At 37.9% G+C, this 21,644-nt stretch overlaps 2 protein-coding genes across 3 annotated transcripts in view; both read left to right on the forward strand.

Annotated features, from left to right (window-relative positions):
• The first annotated feature begins 963 nt into the window (after nt 1-963).
• LOC137083448 (uncharacterized) lies at nt 964-10,212 on the forward strand. Its single transcript, XM_067449398.1, has 5 exons — nt 964-1,090; nt 1,210-1,369; nt 1,457-1,518; nt 1,612-1,707; nt 9,366-10,212. The coding sequence occupies exons 1-5, from the start codon at nt 1,043-1,045 to the stop codon at nt 9,615-9,617; spliced, it is 618 nt and encodes a 205-aa protein (XP_067305499.1). The 5' UTR covers nt 964-1,042; the 3' UTR covers nt 9,618-10,212.
• A 4,057-nt stretch (nt 10,213-14,269) lies between these two features.
• The window catches only part of inpp5b (inositol polyphosphate-5-phosphatase B), an 86,788-nt gene continuing 79,413 nt past the window's right edge, over nt 14,270-21,644 (forward strand). Inside the window, exons 1-5 of one of the 2 annotated variants that reach the window (XM_067449382.1) lie at nt 14,892-15,187; nt 15,567-15,647; nt 18,142-18,239; nt 18,312-18,341; nt 18,418-18,528. In XM_067449382.1, coding sequence (XP_067305483.1) covers nt 15,132-15,187; nt 15,567-15,647; nt 18,142-18,239; nt 18,312-18,341; nt 18,418-18,528 — 376 coding nt within the window. In that variant the 5' untranslated portion in view covers nt 14,892-15,131. Of the gene's footprint in view, nt 14,296-14,891; nt 15,188-15,566; nt 15,648-18,141; nt 18,240-18,311; nt 18,342-18,417; nt 18,529-21,644 lie in introns of those variants that run through there. The other variant, XM_067449381.1, reaches the window with a different exon arrangement.

The following is a 21,644-nucleotide window of genomic DNA, read 5'->3' on the forward strand; positions in this document are numbered from 1 at the left end:
AAACAAGCGGCAACCTCCCGCGATCTCTCTTGAAGCCAATACGGAAGTAATGTAAACTGCAATTCCTCAACTGGCCACTAGGGACAGGCTCCAGAAGGAGCAGAATCTCATTGAGCCCCATGTTAAAATTCTCAACTTTAAAGCAGAAAAAAACATGTTTACAGCCTGGTACAAATTGTGGTTTTGGCTTATAAGGCTAATTTTGATCTTCATGACAACTCTGAGGGGGGTGAATTTTTTTATAACTCATTCGTTTCCGTTATATAAAGCCTTAAGGTTCTGCATAATTAAGGGCGTGGTTACAAGTGGATAGCCATTTATCCGCCGTCTGTAGTTATTGCGTCACCTCAGCTCCGCGCACATCCCGCCTTTTTGCCCATTTTCTGTTATCCGGGAGTGACACGCGATGACTCGCTCACAAGATGGCAACGCCCAGCTCGCCCCTACTTTAAGCTTCAGAACGGCTCATCAGAATCCTATGGGTGACGTCACGGACACTACGTCCATATTTTTTTACAGTCTATGGTGTCAAACTGCTGAAATCACGTAACTCTGGCGATCCGAATAATGAATCGATTCACTGACTCATTACGGTTCGAAGCTTTGTTCGGAAATCGCCCATCACTATATAAGTCGTTATTTAGTGTTTTTGCGCACTAACTCTATTCTGGCCTCTTCATCAATGATTGTAGAGCCGCTGTAGTGAGATGGGCTTTGTAACGACGTCTTTAGTGCCTTTATGGGTCTTGAGAGAGGAAATGACATTGGTGTCAATGAAGGCCTTTCTGAGCCATCGGATTTCAACACTAATATCTTCATCTGTGTGTGAAGATGAGCGGAGGACTGACGGCTGGCCAACCACAGGAGGGTAAGTAATTAATAATGAGATAATTTCCATTATTGGGTGAATTAACCCGTTAAGTATGTTTAACTAATATGTGCTTAAATGCTTAAAATGTTGGAATTTAACTGTACCTTTATTTCTCCCTAAAAGGTGTCCTGTCCAGCATTTGTCTGCACTACAGATTGTTCCTTCCAGCTCATGAATGCGACGGCGAATCCCTGCCCATCCAACTCTGGTTTCTGTGAGGTCAGTCCACCGTGTGCCAATTTCAGATGGAAACCTCCAGTGGAAACTGAATCATGCAAATAATGTGCTTATGAGCTTCAATGATTTAAAGAGTTACACCTTGCTCTGTTGTGCTTCAGGTAATGAAACAGAACACGAGTTACTCTGTCAACTGCACTGCCTCATGTGGCTTGTCCTGCGGGAACACGACTACCAATAATTGCTCCTTGAAATGTTGCAACTCAACCAACTGCATCAACGACACTGTGCTTGCCTTGAACAATATAGTCAGTACAACAGGTAACCTCAAACCCTTGTATTATTATCTCACATATTTGTGAGTGGTAACCTTTGAATATTGACTGTTTGCCATCTTTTCATCAATAGTTGCACCAGCATCCACGACCTCTACAACCATGGCCATGCCTCCAGTCACCCAAGCAAACAATGTAAGGACACACATATCCATCTGTGACTATTGGGCATAAATAAACATGTACTGCCGGTTTCTGACTTTTGTTTAATTTCTTTACTTCCAAAAGGGCAAGAAATGTCACAATATCAAGTGTGATGGGGCAGCGTGTTACAAACCCATCAGTACCGTCATGATGTGTCCCGTTGGTCAGGATTATTGCATGGTAAAAAAAAAATATATATATTTCTTATTTTAATGTTTAATACATTTCTTAATTAGGTTTAAAAACCTTACTCATCTTTTTCTGTTTATTAGATTAGAATAAAGATTTTCTCTACCCTCGTGTCTATTAGAGCTAATACCCATTCACAACAAGGACGATAAGTATTAATATAACGTTTTAATAGTCATTGAGATAAACTGAAAAAAAGTGAAGCGTGTCATTAATATAATGTGCATTTTTATATTGGTCTGTTCGAAAATCAAATAAACCTGTTTTGTTCAATTTGTCTAAAAGGGGATATTTTTAAAAAAAATAACACTGAATATAACAAATATTTTTAGTTTTATATTAAGGGAAAATATTATAGCTTGTGTAGTTTTTGATTAAATTGCACACATAAAAAATGCCAATATTTTTTATTTTGTACAACATTAAGTATCATTTTGGAAAATATATTGATTAATTATATGGTCTTCATAAATCATTTTTCTTTGAAATAATGTTTTTGTCTTGCGAAAAAATAATAGTTTAGAATAATATTGAATCAAAGTTTAAAGTATAACTTTTTTTGTAGTTTTCTTAATACTTTAAGTACTTTAAATATAATATTACAATTTAAATATTTACATTTAGCAATTATTAGTAATTTCATTCTGTGCGTTTATCATTTAAACACTGTTTATTTGTTTTTTTGTTTGTTTTTTTTGTAGTTTGAGCTTAGTTCCAGTTTTTTTTTTTTTTATTATAATTTTTGTGCTTCAACTTATTGCCACGGCTGGATGAGGGGCAGACATGGAGAATGAGTTTTTATTGAACATTGCCACAGGAAAGAGCAAACAGAAACAGTAACAATGGAGCCACAGGTGGGTGTCCCAGGTTGGTATAGGGATGTCTTGGATCTTCTGGTGCCGGCCTGGTTCTTATGCGGTCAGATCTTTTGCTCCGTTTTCCCATTAGATTGAGGGTGATAGCCAGATGTTAAACTCAGTGACAAACCTAGAAGATTGAAGAATTACTTACACAACCTTGCGATAAACTGGGACCTAGCTTGGAAATTATATCTTCAGGTAAGCCATACTTTCTGAAGACTTGGTGGAAAAGGGCCTCAGCTGTCTCAAATGCAGAAGGTAGTCCCTTTATTGGGAAAAGGTGGCAGGCCTTAGAGAATCGATCTTCTACCACTAGAATAAATGTGGAGGACCCGGACCTGGACTCCAAAGAGACTTGGAGATGGCACAGATGGGACATCCTTGTACTAACCAATGAAATTCCTGAGACATAATTGGCCATTAGAAGCGATTGCCTAAGGGAAAGCGAGAGCTTTCCCTTAGGACCTCACAGCAGAGCAGGATCAGTAGCTTTGGCAATTTGTTCCTCAAGGGACCATTGGATAGGGTTGATGTTTATGAAAGAAGGGAGGATGTTTTCAGCAGTAGCTGTCGGAGAGTCTGGAGAATGCCAACAAGAGAGAGCATCTGGCTTCACTATCTTGGATCCAGGTCGGTAGGATACTGTAAAGTTGAATCTGGTGAAGAATATTAACCATTGGGCCTGACGAGGATTCAGACATTGTGCTTAATCTTGGTACTCCAGATTGTGGTAATTACCACATAGGGATACTTCACTCACTCCAACCAATGGCTTCGATCATCTAAGGCTAGTTTGATGGCCAATAGCTTCCAGTTACCAATGTCATAATTTTGCTCCACTCGGGACAGTTTCTTTGAGAAGAAGGCACATGGATGGAGTATTGATTGATGGTTGTTTGGTTGATGCATCAACTTCTACAGCAAAAGTATATTCTGGATCAGGATGGATGAGTGTGAGTGTGGTGGTGAATGCTTCCTTCAGCCAATGGAAGGTAGATGTGGCTGCTGCTGTCCAGAACAGAGACTAGGGCTTATTGCGGAGTAATGAAGTTAAATGGTTGATTAATTTGAGGAAGGGTTTTAGTTATTTTTCTGTGGAGGGAATGGGCCAGTTTCTAACCTCTCCTGGTCCATCTGCACTCAATCTCCATTGATGATGTATCTGAGGAACTGAATAGAGGGTCGATGAAGAGAATGTTTTCCCAAAGCTTTTGGAGATCCTGCGTAACGTGGAGACTATGGTCGGTCTAGTTCCAGGAGTTGATCAGGATGTCATGGATGTAGATCATCACAAAGCAATGGAGGTACTCCCAGAACACCTAATTTGTCTAAAATGTCTGCATTATGGAGGGTGAGTTGGCTAGCCCACTTGGCATTACCCAGTACTCATAGTGCCCAGTGGGTTTTTTGAAGGCGGTCTTTCATTCATTTCCCCTCCATTTCCAGATGAGGTTTTACACTCTATGTAGGTCCGGCTTGGTAAAGATCTTGGACCCTCGAAGCATCTCGAGGTCTCCACGAGTATATTGGTACTTGATGTATTGGGTGAGTACTCGCTAATCAATAGTGGAGCCTCTGTCTTTCTTAGCCACAAAAAAGAAACTGAAAGTGGAATGGGAGGTAGAAGGGCAGATGTCACCCTGGTGAAAAGTCTCTTATATATACTCCTACATGGCCTTTTATTCTGGGATGGAAAGCGGATTGATTCTATCTTTGGCCAATGATGGCACCTGGCCTATCTTTGGCACCTGGCTGAAGAGTGAAGATCCGTCCCATGACCAGTGAGGTGGTAGTTTAGCCACCAATTGCTTACTTAAAACATCCTGGAACGACTGGTCCTCAGCTGGAATGGCAGTCTTGCTCTAACTTGAAGGGCTGTCAACCATTAGTGGCATTGAGAGCTACGGTGTGCAACCACGCAGGTTTTAGGGACTTCTTGGAAAGCTGAAGACAGCTGAGGTAGCATTTCTTACTCCAGGTCAGAACCTCACCGGTGGTCCAAGATATTTGAGGAGAGTTAATCTGAAGCCATGGGTGTCCCAGTTCTGCTCTGATTTATGGTGAGTGATGATGCCTCGACCAAGGGGTTGAGTTGACGGAGGAGTTGTTCAGAGATTAAGTTCTCTAAGGTACCAGAGTCAACAAGGGTCTTGACTGTAATGGAGAGATGTGCACAGGTCATTGTTACAATAGTATTTAATGGGGCAGTGGTAATTGGTTGCAATTGGATAACACACTGCTGAATGAGGAGGTCCCACAAGACATTCAGATAGGAGGTGGCCTCCAGCTCCACAGTACAGACACAAGGGATTTAGGATGTGACGATATTGTTCATATGATGAGAAATGAAACAAGTCTACATGAATATAGGTTCTTCTACTGGTCCAGGAGGGCAGTTTGTGTGGCTTGGCAGAGGGGATTGCAGGGCTGATAAATTCTGATGGGAGGCTTTAATGCATGGCGCCATGCAAATGGACCATTGAATGTGGTTTTCTAATCCCATGTGGTCTTCAAAGATGGCTGCAAGTCCTTGATGATAAGCGGCTTCATTTCAATCACTTAGTGTACAGAACTGCAGAGATCTACCCTGTCCTGTTGCAGTTTGAAGAGCTGATTATTGATAGAACCTCCTTAAAATGAGATATAAAGGTTTTGATGGTGCGAGTGACTGGTCCTGCATGATGCCAAATAGTTTTTGCCCATTGCAGGATGCAGCCAGAGAGCAATAAGATGATAAATAAGATTTTAATTTTAGCTCTATCCGTTTGGAACCGCTGCAGCTGCATCTAGAAGATGTGAGAACATTGAAGAAAAAAGCCTCTTCTGTCACATGGGATGAAGGACAGACACAGAGGGGATGAGTTCAACACAAAGATTTTTTGAAGATCGCCACAGGAAAGAGTAAACAGTAAAGCAAAGTAGTTGATAGGATTATTGAACTTTGCTGAAAATTAATAGTCTTTGTGCTTTCCTGATGGGTGGAGCTGAAGTGAAGGATGACGGGCAGACGAAGAGGATCGAGGAGAATCGGCATCAACAGGTAAGTCATACAGGTAAGTCCTTTACTTGCTAGTTACAGATGATACCAGACAACTGAGTGCGAGGAAGTGGTGCTTAAGAATACAGTGCATCCGGAAAGTTCAGTATTCACAGCATTTCACTCCTTCTACATTTTTTGTTGTAGCCTTATTCCAAAATGGATTACATTTATTTGTTTTCTTTAAAATTCTACAAACAATGCCCCATAATGACAACTTGAAAGAAGTTTGTTTGAAATCTTTGCAAATGTATAAAATAAAATAAAAATGATTGACATGTAAATAAGTATTCACAGCCTTTGCCATGACACTCAACATTGAGCTCAGATGCACCTGTTTCTACTGATCCTCCTTGAGTGGTAAATTCAAACCTGTGGTAAATTCAGTTGATTGGACATGATTTGGAAAGGCCTGTCTATACACCTGTCTATATAAGCTCACACAGTTAACAATGGATGTCAGAGCACAAACCAAAAAAAACAGAACAAAATTATCTGGTCTAATGAAACAAAGATTAAACTCTTTGGGCTGAATGATGGCAAGCTTCATGTCTGGAGGAAACCAGGCACTGCTCATCACCTGACCAATACCATCCCTACAGCGAAGCATGGTGGTGGCAGGATAATGCTGTGGGGATGTTTTTCAGCAGCAGGAACTGGAAGTTAGAGGGAAAGATGAATGCAGCAATGTACAGAGACATCCTTGATCAAAACCTGCTCCACAGTAGCCTAGAAATCTAGACGCACCCAAGCGGCAGCAAATCTAATTTGCTGCAAGTGTCGTCTAGCAACTCTCAACTCGCTTCTGAGCTGTAAACACCTAACTCTGGTCGGGCCAATCACATCGTGTATAGAGTCGGTGGGCGGGGCTTAATATAATGATGGCCGAATTGCGCGTGCGCGTGTTTCTAGTAAACACAAAAACTGGCGAACAGCGGTCTGTCGAATCAGCTTTGACCGCGACTCTGGAAGACTTGGAGTTAAGCTTTTCTCTGAGAAAATAAAGAACGGCACTGAAGTCATTCTTAAGAAGGGAAGATGTGTTCTGAGTTTTGTCGACTGGATACGGCGAAAGTTTAATCTGTCAACGAGCTCTGCTTCACCTTCGTTGCTCTGGTTGGTTTTAGTGCTATCCAATTGCGTGCAGAGGGAGTTTGAAAAACAACCATTTATCCCGCCCCTCGGATTGAGCTGTCAATGATGAGTTTCCAGACCAAACATCTTGATGTGGGTCTGGCTTGTCAGGCTAGCTCCACAGCGCTCTGGACCTCAGATTGGGACGAAAGTTCATCTTCCAACAGGTCAATGACCCTAAGCACACAGCCAAGATAACAAAGGAGTGACTACAGGACACCACCTCTGGGAATGTCCTTGAGTGGCCCAGCCAGAGTCCAGATTTAACCCGATTGAACATCTCTGGAGAGATCTAAAAATGGCTGTGCATCGATGCTCCCCATCCAACCTGATGGAGCTTGAGAGGTCCTCCAAAGAAGAACGGGAGAAACTGCCAAGAATAGGTGTGCCAAGCTTGAGCATCAAACTCAGAAAAACTCAGAGGCTGAGATTGGTGCCAAAGCAGTAAATACTGATGCACATGTGATTTTTAAAACGTTTTTTAGTTTTAATAAATTTTCAAAGATTTCAAACAAACTGCTTTCATGTTGTCATTATGGGGTATTGTTTGAAGAATCCATTTTGGAATAAGGGTGTAACATAAAATGTGGAAAAGGTGAAGCGCTGTGAATTCTTTCAGATGCACTGTAGTTCTTGATAGGATAAATCATTGTGAATGGAGGGAGGAGATGAGGGATCTGGTAAGCTTGTGACAGTGGCAACATTTCACATTTTCGTTACATTTTTCAACTAATATTTCGATTTTATTTCAATTAAAACCAAAGTGTTTAATCGTTTTATTTAGAGGTAATAACCCTGGTATAACCTTAAATATCAACATGTCCTCTAACCAATACGCCTATATAGGTCGTTTGTCACTTCCTTGAAATACGACCCACAGGAGCGTTTACTAAAGTTGCGCCCCTATCGACAATATTTTAACTCATGAAATACGACCCATAGGAGCGTTTACTAAAGTTGTGCCGCTATCGACAATATTTTAACTCATGAAATACGACCCATAGGAGCGTTTACTAAAGTTGTGCCCCTATCGACAATATTTTAACTCATGAAATACGACCCACAGGAGCGTTTACTAAAGTTGTGCCGCTATCGACAATATTTTAACTCATGAAATACGACCCATAGGAGCGTTTACTAAAGTTGTGCCCCTATCGACAATATTTTAACTCATGAAATACGACCCATAGGAGCGTTTACTAAAGTTGTGCCGCTATCGACAATATTTTAACTCATGAAATACGACCCATAGGAGCGTTTACTAAAGTTGCGCCCCTATCGACAATATTTTAATTAATTAATTACGACGCACAGGATCGTATTCTAAAGTTGTGCTCCTATTGACCGCAGGACACTTTCATTTTAAAGTATTTTTTTTCCTTTGATCTGCGATATATTGCAGGTTTTTCATAGCTCAGTTGGTAAAGCATTGCACTATACATCAACAACATGTGATCATGCGATCGTGAGTTCGATCCCAGGGAACATGTGCTCACAAAGTGTGTATGACTATAAATCACTGGGTAGGTTTAAGGATGGGGTGGGTGTAGTTACATTTTTCAACTAATATTTCGATTTTATTTCAATTAAAACCAAAGTGTTTAATCGTTTTATTTAGAGGTAATAACCCTGGTATAACCTTAAATATCAACATGTCCTCTAACCAATACGCCTATATAGGTCGTTTGTCACTTCCTTGAAATACGACCCACAGGAGCGTTTACTAAAGTTGCGCCCCTATCGACAATATTTTAACTCATGAAATACGACCCATAGGAGCGTTTACTAAAGTTGTGCCCCTATCGACAATATTTTAACTCATGAAATACGACCCACAGGAGCGTTTACTAAAGTTGTGCCGCTATCGACAATATTTTAACTCATGAAATACGACCCATAGGAGCGTTTACTAAAGTTGTGCCCCTATCGACAATATTTTAACTCATGAAATACGACCCATAGGAGCGTTTACTAAAGTTGTGCCGCTATCGACAATATTTTAACTCATGAAATACGACCCATAGGAGCGTTTACTAAAGTTGCGCCCCTATCGACAATATTTTAATTAATTAATTACGACGCACAGGATCGTATTCTAAAGTTGTGCTCCTATTGACCGCAGGACACTTTCATTTTAAAGTATTTTTTTTCCTTTGATCTGCGATATATTGCAGGTTTTTCATAGCTCAGTTGGTAAAGCATTGCACTATACATCAACAACATGTGATCATGCGATCGTGAGTTCGATCCCAGGGAACATGTGCTCACAAAGTGTGTATGACTATAAATCACTGGGTAGGTTTAAGGATGGGGTGGGTGTAGTTGTAAATTAAAAACAATATTTTTGCCAAATGGAAATATTACAAATGGTGGTAAAAAGTCCACACATTGCATTAAAATGAACATGTATTTTGATTGGTAACGACAGTCATACGTCACGTAACACGACACTGTCATTATTTTTACGCCAGCTAGAGGGCGCATGACTTTAAAACTTAAGTAAAGGTCGCAATAAGGTGCGTCAATAACGACCTATAGGGTCGTATTTTTTTGAAGGACAGGTTGTAAAATTCTCAGGCTCATGTTAAATCAAAGCAAATCATTGTTTCATGTTTTAGCTAAAAAAGACAACAACTGGCACCACAGAGAGCTGGCAAGGAGGTTGCAGTGACGATTGCAGGAAGATGACCGTTTGTTCAGCCACCGTTACTACCTGCTACTTGGAGTGCTGCAATGCCACTTCCAGCGCTTCGTGCCTCAAACTGAGCGGTGAGGTGAACATGCCGAGCTCCGCCACCAGGGGTCTGCAGTCTCCTGCGCTCCTCATGGCCTCGCTGCTGCTCCTCTGGACAGCCAGAGTCTTCACCTGAGGGCAACACTCACATTCACAGGCAATCCAGAAAAGCACCGTTTTCTTAATAGGAGAATGTATGTTTGTTTTAAAGCTGTTCTTTTACTGTCACTTTTACATTATTTGTGATATGAGCATGAAGGTATGTGTGTGTTTGTGTGTGTCTATAAGATCAGTGTGAGGATGTGTATATATGTGTATGTAATAAGCTTTACCGTGGGCATCCGCAGAGAGTTCTGTCAAGTGGGAGCGTGCCTGTTGTTGGATTCGTTATTTCACTGAAATTATCCACCAAGGAATATATTAACACTGAGGCAACAATATGAGGTTTGCTTCTACACGTACAGCTACTGAGTTGTGTATCTATTATTAATTGTTGCTCTTTTTTGGCATTAAAATACAACTCCGTACAAAAACGGAGAATGTCCTTTCCTTTTCCAGTAAGTTTAAGGACATTTCCTTCAACCTTAAAACACAATGCAATCCATAATCCAAAAATCAATACAGAGTGTATGTATGTATAACTTTTGATTGCAGTCAATCATCTGAAGCTTATTTTTCTTGTCCGTATTTTGTTTTGTCTGTTGTACACAGGTTTTGTGCATTCTAATATATATATATATATATATATATATATATATATATATATATATATATATATATATATATATATATATATATATATATATATAATGACAACAACAACAACATTATATTCCATATTACTCAAAAATACTCCAAAGAATATCCGTAGACTGCTTAGATAATCCAGTTTCTGATGCTAATGATATAAAACAGATTTTTCAACCAGGCAGATTTCACCCTAAAATCCACCCTAAGTAATAGATATGTAGTTAGCGCCAAACAAATGAAATATGCACTTTACGCATCTTAATGAAAATTAGACAATGTAAAATATTTATAATGCATTTATAATATTTACAATATGAAAGCATGTGGGTAAAAAAACAACATACTCATAAACATAAAGCTTTATTTTTACAGAGAACTGTGTTTATTAAATGTAAGTGTACAGATTTAAGTTTTTTTCCATAATTTTGCAGGATAACACTACTGTACTGATCATCTAATAAAGGTCATGAGAAAGATTTGACAGCTGGGTTGATAAAGGTTGCAGTGGTTATTTCTCTGTACTGCTTTCATCAGGAAACAATAAAATATTTATATTTATAGTTACAGGATATGATAACCAGCTTCACCTTTACAGAAGCAATAGATCTTAATAAACTGCTTTTGAAATGAATAAATAAACTCTATCTTCTCAGCACCGGTCTGGCGTGTATTTGTACATTTCCTTGTCCTTTACATTCTACTAAAAAATCATCTTTTTTAACTGCGTTTTGCATTTAGTATTCAGATATTTGAAAGACTGTGAGGAGATATAGTCAATATATATACATGGGTAAACTCAAACACTTGAATTAATTTGAAACTACACTATTACAGTATATACTACACTATTACAGTACATACTACACAATTACAGTACATACTACACTATTACAGTACATACTACACTATTACAGTTCATACTACACTATTATAGTATATACTACACTATTACAGTACATGCTACACTATTACAGTATATACTACACTATTAAAGTACATACTACACTATTACAGTATATACTACACTATTACAGTACATACTACACTATTATAGTACATACTACACTATTAAAGTACATACTACACTATTACAGTACATACTACACTATTATAGTATATACTACACTATTACAGTACATGCTACACTATTACAGTATATACAACACTATTACAGTACATGCTACACAATTACAGTACATACAACACTATTATAGTACATTCTACACTATTACAGTACATACTACACTATTATAGTATATACTACACTATTACAGTACATACTACACTATTACAGTAAATACTACACTATTATAGTATATACTACACTATATACAACACTATTACAGTACATACAACACTATTATAGTACATACTACACTATTACAGTACATACTACACTATTACAGTACATACTACACTATTACAGTACATACTACACTATTACAGTGCATACTGCACTATTACAGTATATACTACACTATTACAGTACATACTACACTATTACAGTATTACAGTACATACTACACTATTACAGTACATACTACACTATACTGTATATACTACACTATTACAGTATATACTACACTATTACAGTACATACTACACTATTAGAGTACATACTACACAATTACAGTACATACAACACTATTACAGTACACACTACACTATTACAGTATATACTTCACAATTACAGTACATACTACACTATTACAGTACATACTACACAATTACAGTACATACAACACTATTACAGTACATACTACACTATTACAGCACATACTACACTATTACAGTATACACTACACTATTACAGTATATACTACACTATTACAGTATATACTACACTATTACAGTACATACTACACTATTACAGTATATAATACACTATTACAGTATATACTACACTATTACAGTACATACAACACTATTACACTATATACTACACTATTACAGTACATACTACACTATTACAGTACATACTACACTATTACAGTATATACTACACTATTACAGTATATACTACACTATTACAGTACATTCAACACTATTACAGTACATACTACACTATTACAGTATATACTACACTATTACAGTACATACTACACATACTACACTATTACAGTACATACTACACTATTACAGTATATACTACACTATTACAGTACATACAACACTATTACAGTACATACTACACTATTACAGTATATACTACACTATTACAGTATATACTACACTATTACAGTACATACAACACTATTACAGTACATACTACACTATTACAGTACATACTACACTATTACACTATATACTACACTATTACAGTACATACTACACTATTACAGTATATACTACACTATTACAGTATATACTACACTATTACAGTACATACTACACTATTACAGTATATACTACACTATTACAGTATATACTACACTATTACAGTACATACTACACTATTACAGTACATACTACACTATTACACTATATACTACACTATTACAGTACATACTACACTATTACAGTACATACTACACTATTACAGTATATACTACACTATTACAGTATATACTACACTATTACAGTACATTCAACACTATTACAGTACATACTACACTATTACAGTATATACAACACTATTACAGTACATACTACACATACTACACTATTACAGTACATACTACACTATTACAGTACATACAACACTATTACAGTACATACTACACTATTACAGTATATACTACACTATTACAGTATATACTACACTATTACAGTACATACAACACTATTACAGTACATACTACACTATTACAGTACATACTACACTATTACACTATATACTACACTATTACAGTACATACTACACTATTACAGTATATACTACACTATTACAGTACATACTACACATACTACACTATTACAGTACATACTACACTATTACTGTATATACTACACTATTACAGTATATACTACAAATACTACACTATTACAGTACATACTATACTATTACAGTATATACTACACTATTACAGTACATACTACACTATTACAGTACATACAACACTATTACAGTACATACAACACTATTACAGTACATACTACACTATTACAGTACATACTACACTATTACAGTATATACTACACTATTACAGTACATATTACACTATTACAGTACATACTACACTATTAGAGTACATACTACACTGTTACAGTACATACTAAACTATTACAGTATATACTACACTATTACAGTACATACTACACTATTACAGTATATACTACACTATTACAGTATATACTACACTATTACAGTACATACTACACTGTTACAGTACATACTACACTATTACAGTACATACTACACTATTACAGTACATACTACACTATTACAGTATATACTACACTATTACAGTACATACTACACTATTACAGTACATACTACACTATTACAGTATATACTACACTATTACAGTACATAATACACTACACTATTACAGTACATACTACACTGTTACAGTATATACTACACTATTACAGTACTACACTACACTATTACAGTATATACTACACTATTACAGTACATACTACACTATTACAGTATATACTACACTATTACAGTACATACTACACTATTACAGTATATACTACACTATTACAGTATAAACTACACTATTACAGTACATACTACACATACTACACTATTACAGTATATACTACACTATTACAGTACATACTACACTATTACACTACACTATTACAGTACATACTACACTATTACAGTATATACTACACAAACTGTTCTCCAAAAAAATAAGACTCTATAGGTTTTTCAAGCTCCTTATTACAACCTATATCTACTTTTTAAAGTCATGCACCCTCTGACTGGTGTAAAAATAATGACAGTGTCATGTTACGTCTGACGTCATGACGTATTGACAGTTGTTACCAATCAAAATGTTTGTTCATTTTAATGCAATGTGTGGACTTTTTACCACGATTTGTCATATTTCCATTTAGCAAAAATTTACTCTGGACATCGTATACTGGACTCTTCCTATGGGAAAAAGGTCAGTGTCAGAATTATTCTGCCAAATATTACATTTCCACAGCACAAAACGGTAAGAGACACCCCCGTTCTCGGATCAGATTGTTTACGCTCTACAGAATGACAAAAAAAAAAAAACTGTTGCAAAGTTATCTCGATTGTATTGCTTATACAGAGATGACTCTACTGCAGTATCGTATCTTTCAAACAATGCATTGACTGACCTTATTACTTGACAAAATGATATTGTAAATAAGCGTTCAATGTAAACATTACCAAACGCGGGGCCGTATGATCTTTGCCAAGTAAGGACTTAAAAGTAGCCTATACATTTAAAATCAGGTACTTTTTTGTAGTACTTACTTTTACGTTATTTGTAGGCTACTTTTAAGTACTGAGATTCAGTATTTCCTCCACCACTGCTTACAGTACCCATAAAGTAGTAGATTTCAGAAATAGTAGGACAAATATGACACTCGAAACATTCAGTTCTTTGAGCTAAAATCAACCTCCTTACAGCGCCAACTAGTGCAACTGGCGCAAAAGAGTAGTGGGTGGGATTTGAAACCATTGATTCAGCCAAGTTTGGAGTCTCTCTCTCTGCGGACGGTCAGAAGAAAAGTAATATATTTAAAGAAGAGGAAGTTCAGAAGTGTTTAAACTCGAGACTCTTCATCATACACGACTACAGATGCCGTGATGAAGAACTGATGAAGATGAGCGCGACGCTGCTGCGTGGCATGAGGAGGTTCGGACGGGAAGTCGCGGAGGAAACCAACACACTCACACACACACTTCAAATGGGTTTAAATGACACGTCTTGCGCTTGAAGTTTCGGCTCCAGACCTGCTGTGAAGAATGGATCAGTCCGTGGCCATTCAAGAGACTTTGGCCAAAGGGGAAAACTGCAAAATAGTATCCTCTCAGCACCGTTATTTGTCCAAAATAAAGCCGTGCTTTTGAAATGCATGTTGCGATACATAGGAACTTACGAAACTTTGCACTTTTTAAACACACCACATGTAGATTAGCCTGGTTATAACGAATATCGCGTAGTCTTTATTATGCTAATTTCCGTTTGCAGTGCATCCTACTAAGCATGTGTTTTTCTAGCATGTCCAGTTTTAATGGAAAAAGGGAAATTTCAGTCTGTCAGTCCTCACATATCCGCCAGATGTCGCAATGTGCAGTAACAAAACATGGCTGTCGGTCATCCTCCTAGTATTTTGTGTATTCGAAATGTGATGGATGTTGCTGTAATAAGTGAGTAGATGTCCTTAGCAGCCGTGCTCATGCTGTGGAGTGTGTTTCGCTGCTCAATGATGTGCGAGAGAGCAAACTGATCGGACTGGTGCAGCAGAACCAGGAGCATGCGTGAGTTCATACACACCAACATGCAATCATTACTACACACATGTATTACACAAACAGACATGCAGAAACTACATGCATTACTACACACACATGCAGAACATTAACATGCATTACTACACACACACATGCATTACACAAACAGACATGCAGAACATTAACATGCATTACTACACACACATGCATTACACAAACAGACATGCAGAACATTAACATGCATTACTACACACACATGCATTACTACACAATATCACGCAGTTGAATTGTTGAGAGGGTTAGTCCTTGCATCTGAGATCGACATCTAATAATGGGAAACTTGGTAACACATCATCAGGGTTCTCACACTTTTTTTTCTCATTAGGGACTGTACATTTTAAGTTTTCAGTAACACTTTACAATAAGGTTTATTAGTTAACATGAACTAATGATGAACTGCACTTATAAAGCATTTATTTATCTTTCTTAATTTCAACTTTAATTTTTACAAATCCAGTGGTTTGTTCATGTTAGTTCACAGTGCATTAACTAATGTTAACAAGATTTTAATAATGCATTAGAAAATGTTGAAATTAACATTAAAGATACATAAATGCTTTATAAGTGCAGTTAGTTATTAGTTCATGTTAACTCATGTTATATTAAAGGGTTAGTTCACCCAAAAATGAATCTTCTGTCATTAACTCCTCTCCCTAATGTCGCTCCACACCCGTAAGACCTCCGTTCATCTTCACACACAGTTTAAGATATTTTATATTTAGTCCGAGAGCGTATGCAAGTGTATGCACACTATACTGTCCATGTCCAGAAAGGGAATAAAAACATCATCACAGTAGTCCATATGAGACATCAGTGGGTTAATTAGAGTCTCTTGAAGCATCCAAAATACATTTGGGTCCAAAAATAACAAAAACTACGACTTTATTCAGCATTGGCTTCTCTTCCGCGTTTGTGTTCAATCCTCAAATAAAGATTTGAACGGTTATGAGTCAGTGAATCGATCAATGATTTGGATCGCCAGTGTCACGTGATTTCAGGGGTTTGGCACGCGATCCAAATCATTGATCGATGATCCCCTCCTCATATCCCCCTGAGACAAGAGATTTATGCATTTTATTTCCGGAAAAATTCCTCCCATGACGCAAATATCATCAATTTGCGCCAACGGAGTTGTTGGCCAGAGGCTAAAGACTACAGCCAGCAGAGGGAGCCATTTCCGCATGTTTTCAACTCGCGCGTGAGGGATGGAGATCACACTCACAGCACTCGGCTCGCAGCCTCAGGCACTCATGTAAACGGAGCGGTGCAGAGTAAAGTAAGTCTTTCAACTTCTCAAACTAATTCCTATGAAAGTTAAGCTTCCAAAAGCATGAACTGAAAACGCGCCAGACTGAACAAGTGCTGTGAATGTATGCCGCGAGTGCCGTCGCGTTTACCTCAGCTCTCATCACGAGCTCATCCATGACTGTCGATATTTCTGACTCCTGCAGCGTTTGTGCTGTGAGACTCCATCAGCGGCTAAATCACATATTGAACAAACACGTTTAGTTTTTAAATGTAGTGTCTGTCCTCTAACTGAACTGATTTTATGAAGATGATCACGGTCGCGGAGGGAAAGTGATCAGTAATCCAGTAGCGGCAGCTTTGGGAATGGCCTCACAGGGCAGTGAAGCATTCTGGGAATTGTAGTCTTTCATCCCCATGAGACAAAAACACATCTTCTGTCTTTTCTCAGTCTAGAAAGCACTAAATTAAAAATAATTTCACATTTCTACTACATTAATGACCCAGTTTAAATACAGATTCATCTTCCCAGCGCTGAAGTACCCCTTTAAAATGTACAGTCCCTGAGAATTTTTTAAAAAGTGTGATAACCCTGATGATTGTTATTGAATCCTTATTAACCTTTACTGACTTTTAACAATAGTATGTAATATCTTAGCAATAAAAGTGCGTTTTTAGTTAATTACATAAATTATGTAATATTAAAGCTACACTGTGTAACTTTTTAGTTTATTCTTAGCTAAAAACACTTAGCTCTTTCAAAAATATATGTGCTCATTAATGTATATTTACTTCTTTCAAGTAATAAAGTATTCTCGTAAGTTTATAATATGCCATTGAAAATACATACGGGAGAGGGGTTCGAATGCCGGTCGCCATGTTGATCCTCCATCTTGAAAGTACAGTAGCCAAAGAGGGACATACCCGTAAATTCAAGCTTCGCCTTTCGCGTTTTAACACTCGATGGCACCGTGTCGAATGTGAAGAGGGGGATTGCCATGTTAATCTTGGACTAAATCAGCCACCGTAGGAGTTAAAACGAAATCAGAAATGAGAGGAACAGAAACTAATATTCACTGGATGGTCATAAACCTTTACACCGCTAGATGGGGGAAAATATCACACAGTGGAGCTTTAAAGAAGACTAAATCAGTTTATAAAGCTGAGCCTGATGTTTCTAACTTGTCCTAATATGATATTTTATTATTTTTTCCAGGTTATTCCTGTATTCCCATCGGAGAATGGCCATCACTGGTGATGATGTCACTCTGGAAGAAATCATACCCATTTCTTATGACTTCTCAGTTGTTGAAGGTAAGACTGGATTATTCGGTTGAATCCACAGAAGGGATGTCTTCATGATGGTTTCCTCTGATATCTCCACAGTTTCGTCTCCAGATGAGCTGGCTGTTGTTGGTGAGTGTGTATTGTCGTCTCTAGTGCTTTACCGCGTCTCTGGGCTTTTTAACGGAGTTGTTTTTTCGCCGCTCAGGCGCCGACACTCGAGTGCGAGTAACGTTTCTTGAAGAGGATTTGGAGCTGAAGTTGCCTTTCGGATCTCACAGCCGTCTGTTCCTCGCCGAGGTCAATCGGGCCTGGAGCGGTAAGAGCGCTTTACACTTCAGCACGCCAGTCAGAAATGTTTCTTGAGCACACATTAGTTACATTAGTATTAAAGGGATAGTTCACCCAAAAATGAGCCTGTGATGTTTACCTGCTGACCTCCAGGGCGTCCGAGATCTAGGTGTGTTTGTTTCTTCAGGAGAACACAAATGAAGATTTTTAACTCAACCGTTGCTTGTATAATGTATGTCAGTGTGGCGTATTTCTATGATAGTAAAAAGCACACAGATATATTTACATAGATGCCTCATTCGACCGATCTGTGCTGGCACTAACGAGGCATCTATATACAGTACATACCAAAAGTTTGGACACATTACTATTTGTAATGTTTCTGAAAGAAGTTTCTTCTGCTCATCAAGCCTGCATTTAATTGATCAAAAATACAGAAAAATGTAATATTGTGATTTATTATTACAATTTAAAATCATTTGTTTTCAGTGTATTCTCCTTTAAATGCTGATTTATTTGTGTGCTCAGAGCTGAATGTTCAGGACGGTTCCTCCAGTCTTCAGTGATCATGATCCTTCAGAAATCATTCTCAGATGAGGATTCATTACGAGTGTTGGACAACATTACAATAACAATTAACATTTTAAAAACATTACAGATAGTAATGAGTCCAAACCTTTGGCCTGTACTGTACATATTGAATCCTCATTAGTGTCAGCGCGGATCGGCCGAATGAGGCATCTATATATATATATCTATGATCACGCCAGTTTGACCTTATCAGACAGAAGTAATATCCGATGGGAACACTAGATGAGATTCGTCTGAAATGAGGTAAAAAAAACCCACACACAGGCCCCTTTCACACTGCGATTCCGGCAAATACACGGATAATGCGACCCGGCATTTGTTCCCGGGCCGCTAGATTTGGTCCATTCACACTGCCAGCGAAATACCGTAATATGTGCGCTTTCACACACAACCCGTAACGGTCCCGGGTCGAGTTGACGCGTGACATCCTGATGTGACGTATAACGGCGAGCGATCTCAGCTTCAGCGCGGATAGTAAGGAGCTCCGCGGTCTCGACTTGTGTCCAGTTTGCGCTCATTTCTGCTTGTTTAATTTTAGTTTCTTTTGTATCCGAACACTCTCTGCGTTTAAAACACCGACGAGCTCTTCTGGCACTGCAGGGTTGTGTTACTGAAGAAACAAGCTCTAGGAGTCGCACGATAACTACGTACACGCTGCGGCATTAGTTTCGGCTTTTGTTCACACAGCGCTCGTCCCGGGTCGAATCCCGTAATATTACTAGGTCCCCGACCCGGGTCGAATTCGGTAATCAATGCCAGGACGTGGTTGCTTTCACACAGAAGGCGACCCGGCAATGCTCCGGGAATATTGCGGGTCCGACGTGCAGTGTGAAAGGGGCTATACTGTTGTGTTTCTCACAGAAAGCGATCGTTTCGTGTCTTAAGACATCATTGTGTCTCCCCGAGCCTCAGGGTTTAATATGGATTTGTATGTCTGTGTGTTTTTTACTCTCTTAAGCCCTATTCAGATGGGAATTGTTTCTCGTGGGGTTGTAAAGTATTTTCATCATTTCCAGCGGCTAGTCTGTGCCTTTATTGCCGTGCGAATCCAGAATGTCAGTGTTTTTCTCCCACCACCCATGTAAAAATCCCCGGTCGAATTACAGACTGTTTTTAGACAAACACCAACGTCGGTGATTTAACTGCCGAATCCACATCTGAGTTTTAAGAAGAGATCGCTTCTAAATTAACTGTTTATATTTTTGACCACTGCAGAGCACCGTATCGCTGCGCTTCGCTGTAATTTGGATGCATTTTAAAGATCTAGTCTACATTTTTATTACTGAAATGCTGGAAAGTATTTACAAGAATAATCTTTCATCACCTCTCAGAAGAGAAAGAGAAGAAAAAACATGTAATCATTTAAATTGAGGCGTTATTACGGCAGTAATTAACGTTATATAGGTTAGATTTGCAGTATTCCGCTCAATTCCACATTTTTTTTAAATTACATATTTCTTTAAACAGGAATTTTTTAAATGTCCTATTATTAAATTAAATAATGTTTTATTCCAAGCATATTATATTTTTAGAGCAGACAAACAATCATTTGCCTGAGTACATGAGCAGCGTTCCCAGGTGCGGATGATCACAACTCGCTCCTCCACCGGGAATAAATCCCATCCGAATGCATGAGTTTATCACTGAGGTGACGTGCAAATGCATTTTTACGGATGTCCACATGAGAAACAATTACCGTCCGAATAGGGCTTTAGAAATACACCCCATTGACACGCATTATACAAGCAACGGTTGAGTTATAAATCTTCATTAGTGTTCTCCTGAAGAAACAAACACACCCATGATGCACTGGGGGTCTGCAGATAAACATCACAGGCTCATTTTTGGCTGAACTATCCCTTTAAATGTTCCTTAAAAAAATGATATATTAGTCCTCCTGCTGAGTTTATTGCTCCAGAGGTTGACCGTTGACTGAGGGCTTCAGTACAAAGAGCAAACAAAGTTGATTAACGAGGTAACCGGTGAATGGCTGAAACACAGGAACAATAGGTCAACATAACCCGGGCAATAATAGTTTGTTAATGATTTGTTTATTACCATCAGAGGCAGACATTTTTGAAGTAGTTTTACTTTCCAAGTCACTTTGTTTTTCAAGTATATGCACTTTATCCGTGTTCTTCTTTGGAAAACCTTTACTTCACAACATTTCAAAACATAATATTGTATTTTTACTGCAATACATTTCATATTGAATATCATTTAATACTTAATTATATTAAAAATGTAGTGCTGTATGCTTCTACTCAAGTAAAGTTTTACTTAAGTAAGTTTTACAAGTAAGAAAGTACTACATTTTTAATGTAATTAAGTATTAAAGGTAAAACAACAACTTTTATTTATAAAATGTAGTGCAGTGAAGTAAAAGTTTTCCAAAGAAAAACACTGATAAAGTATATACTTAAAAATTTACTTGAGTAGAAAGTAAAAATACTCCACTACTGTCCGCCTCTGATTACTGTATAATTATTATAAAGTGTTATATACTTTTTTCAAAAACATGAATTAATCTTACCGACTAAAGGGTTAGTTCAG

The sequence above is a fragment of the Pseudorasbora parva genome, chromosome 7 (genome assembly GCF_024679245.1).
Source record: "Pseudorasbora parva isolate DD20220531a chromosome 7, ASM2467924v1, whole genome shotgun sequence".
Lineage (NCBI taxonomy): Eukaryota > Metazoa > Chordata > Actinopteri > Cypriniformes > Gobionidae > Pseudorasbora > Pseudorasbora parva.

Excerpts from the sequence above, each read along its gene's own strand:
- LOC137083448 (XM_067449398.1), top strand. The coding sequence starts at position 1,043 with ATGAATGCGACGGCGAATCCCTGCCCATCCAACTCTGGTTTCTGTGAG. Across the intron at positions 1,519-1,611 it reads CAGTCACCCAAGCAAACAAT|GGCAAGAAATGTCACAATAT; the intron begins GTAAGGACACAC and ends TACTTCCAAAAG. Across the intron at positions 1,708-9,365 it reads TTGGTCAGGATTATTGCATG|CTAAAAAAGACAACAACTGG; the intron begins GTAAAAAAAAAA and ends TTCATGTTTTAG.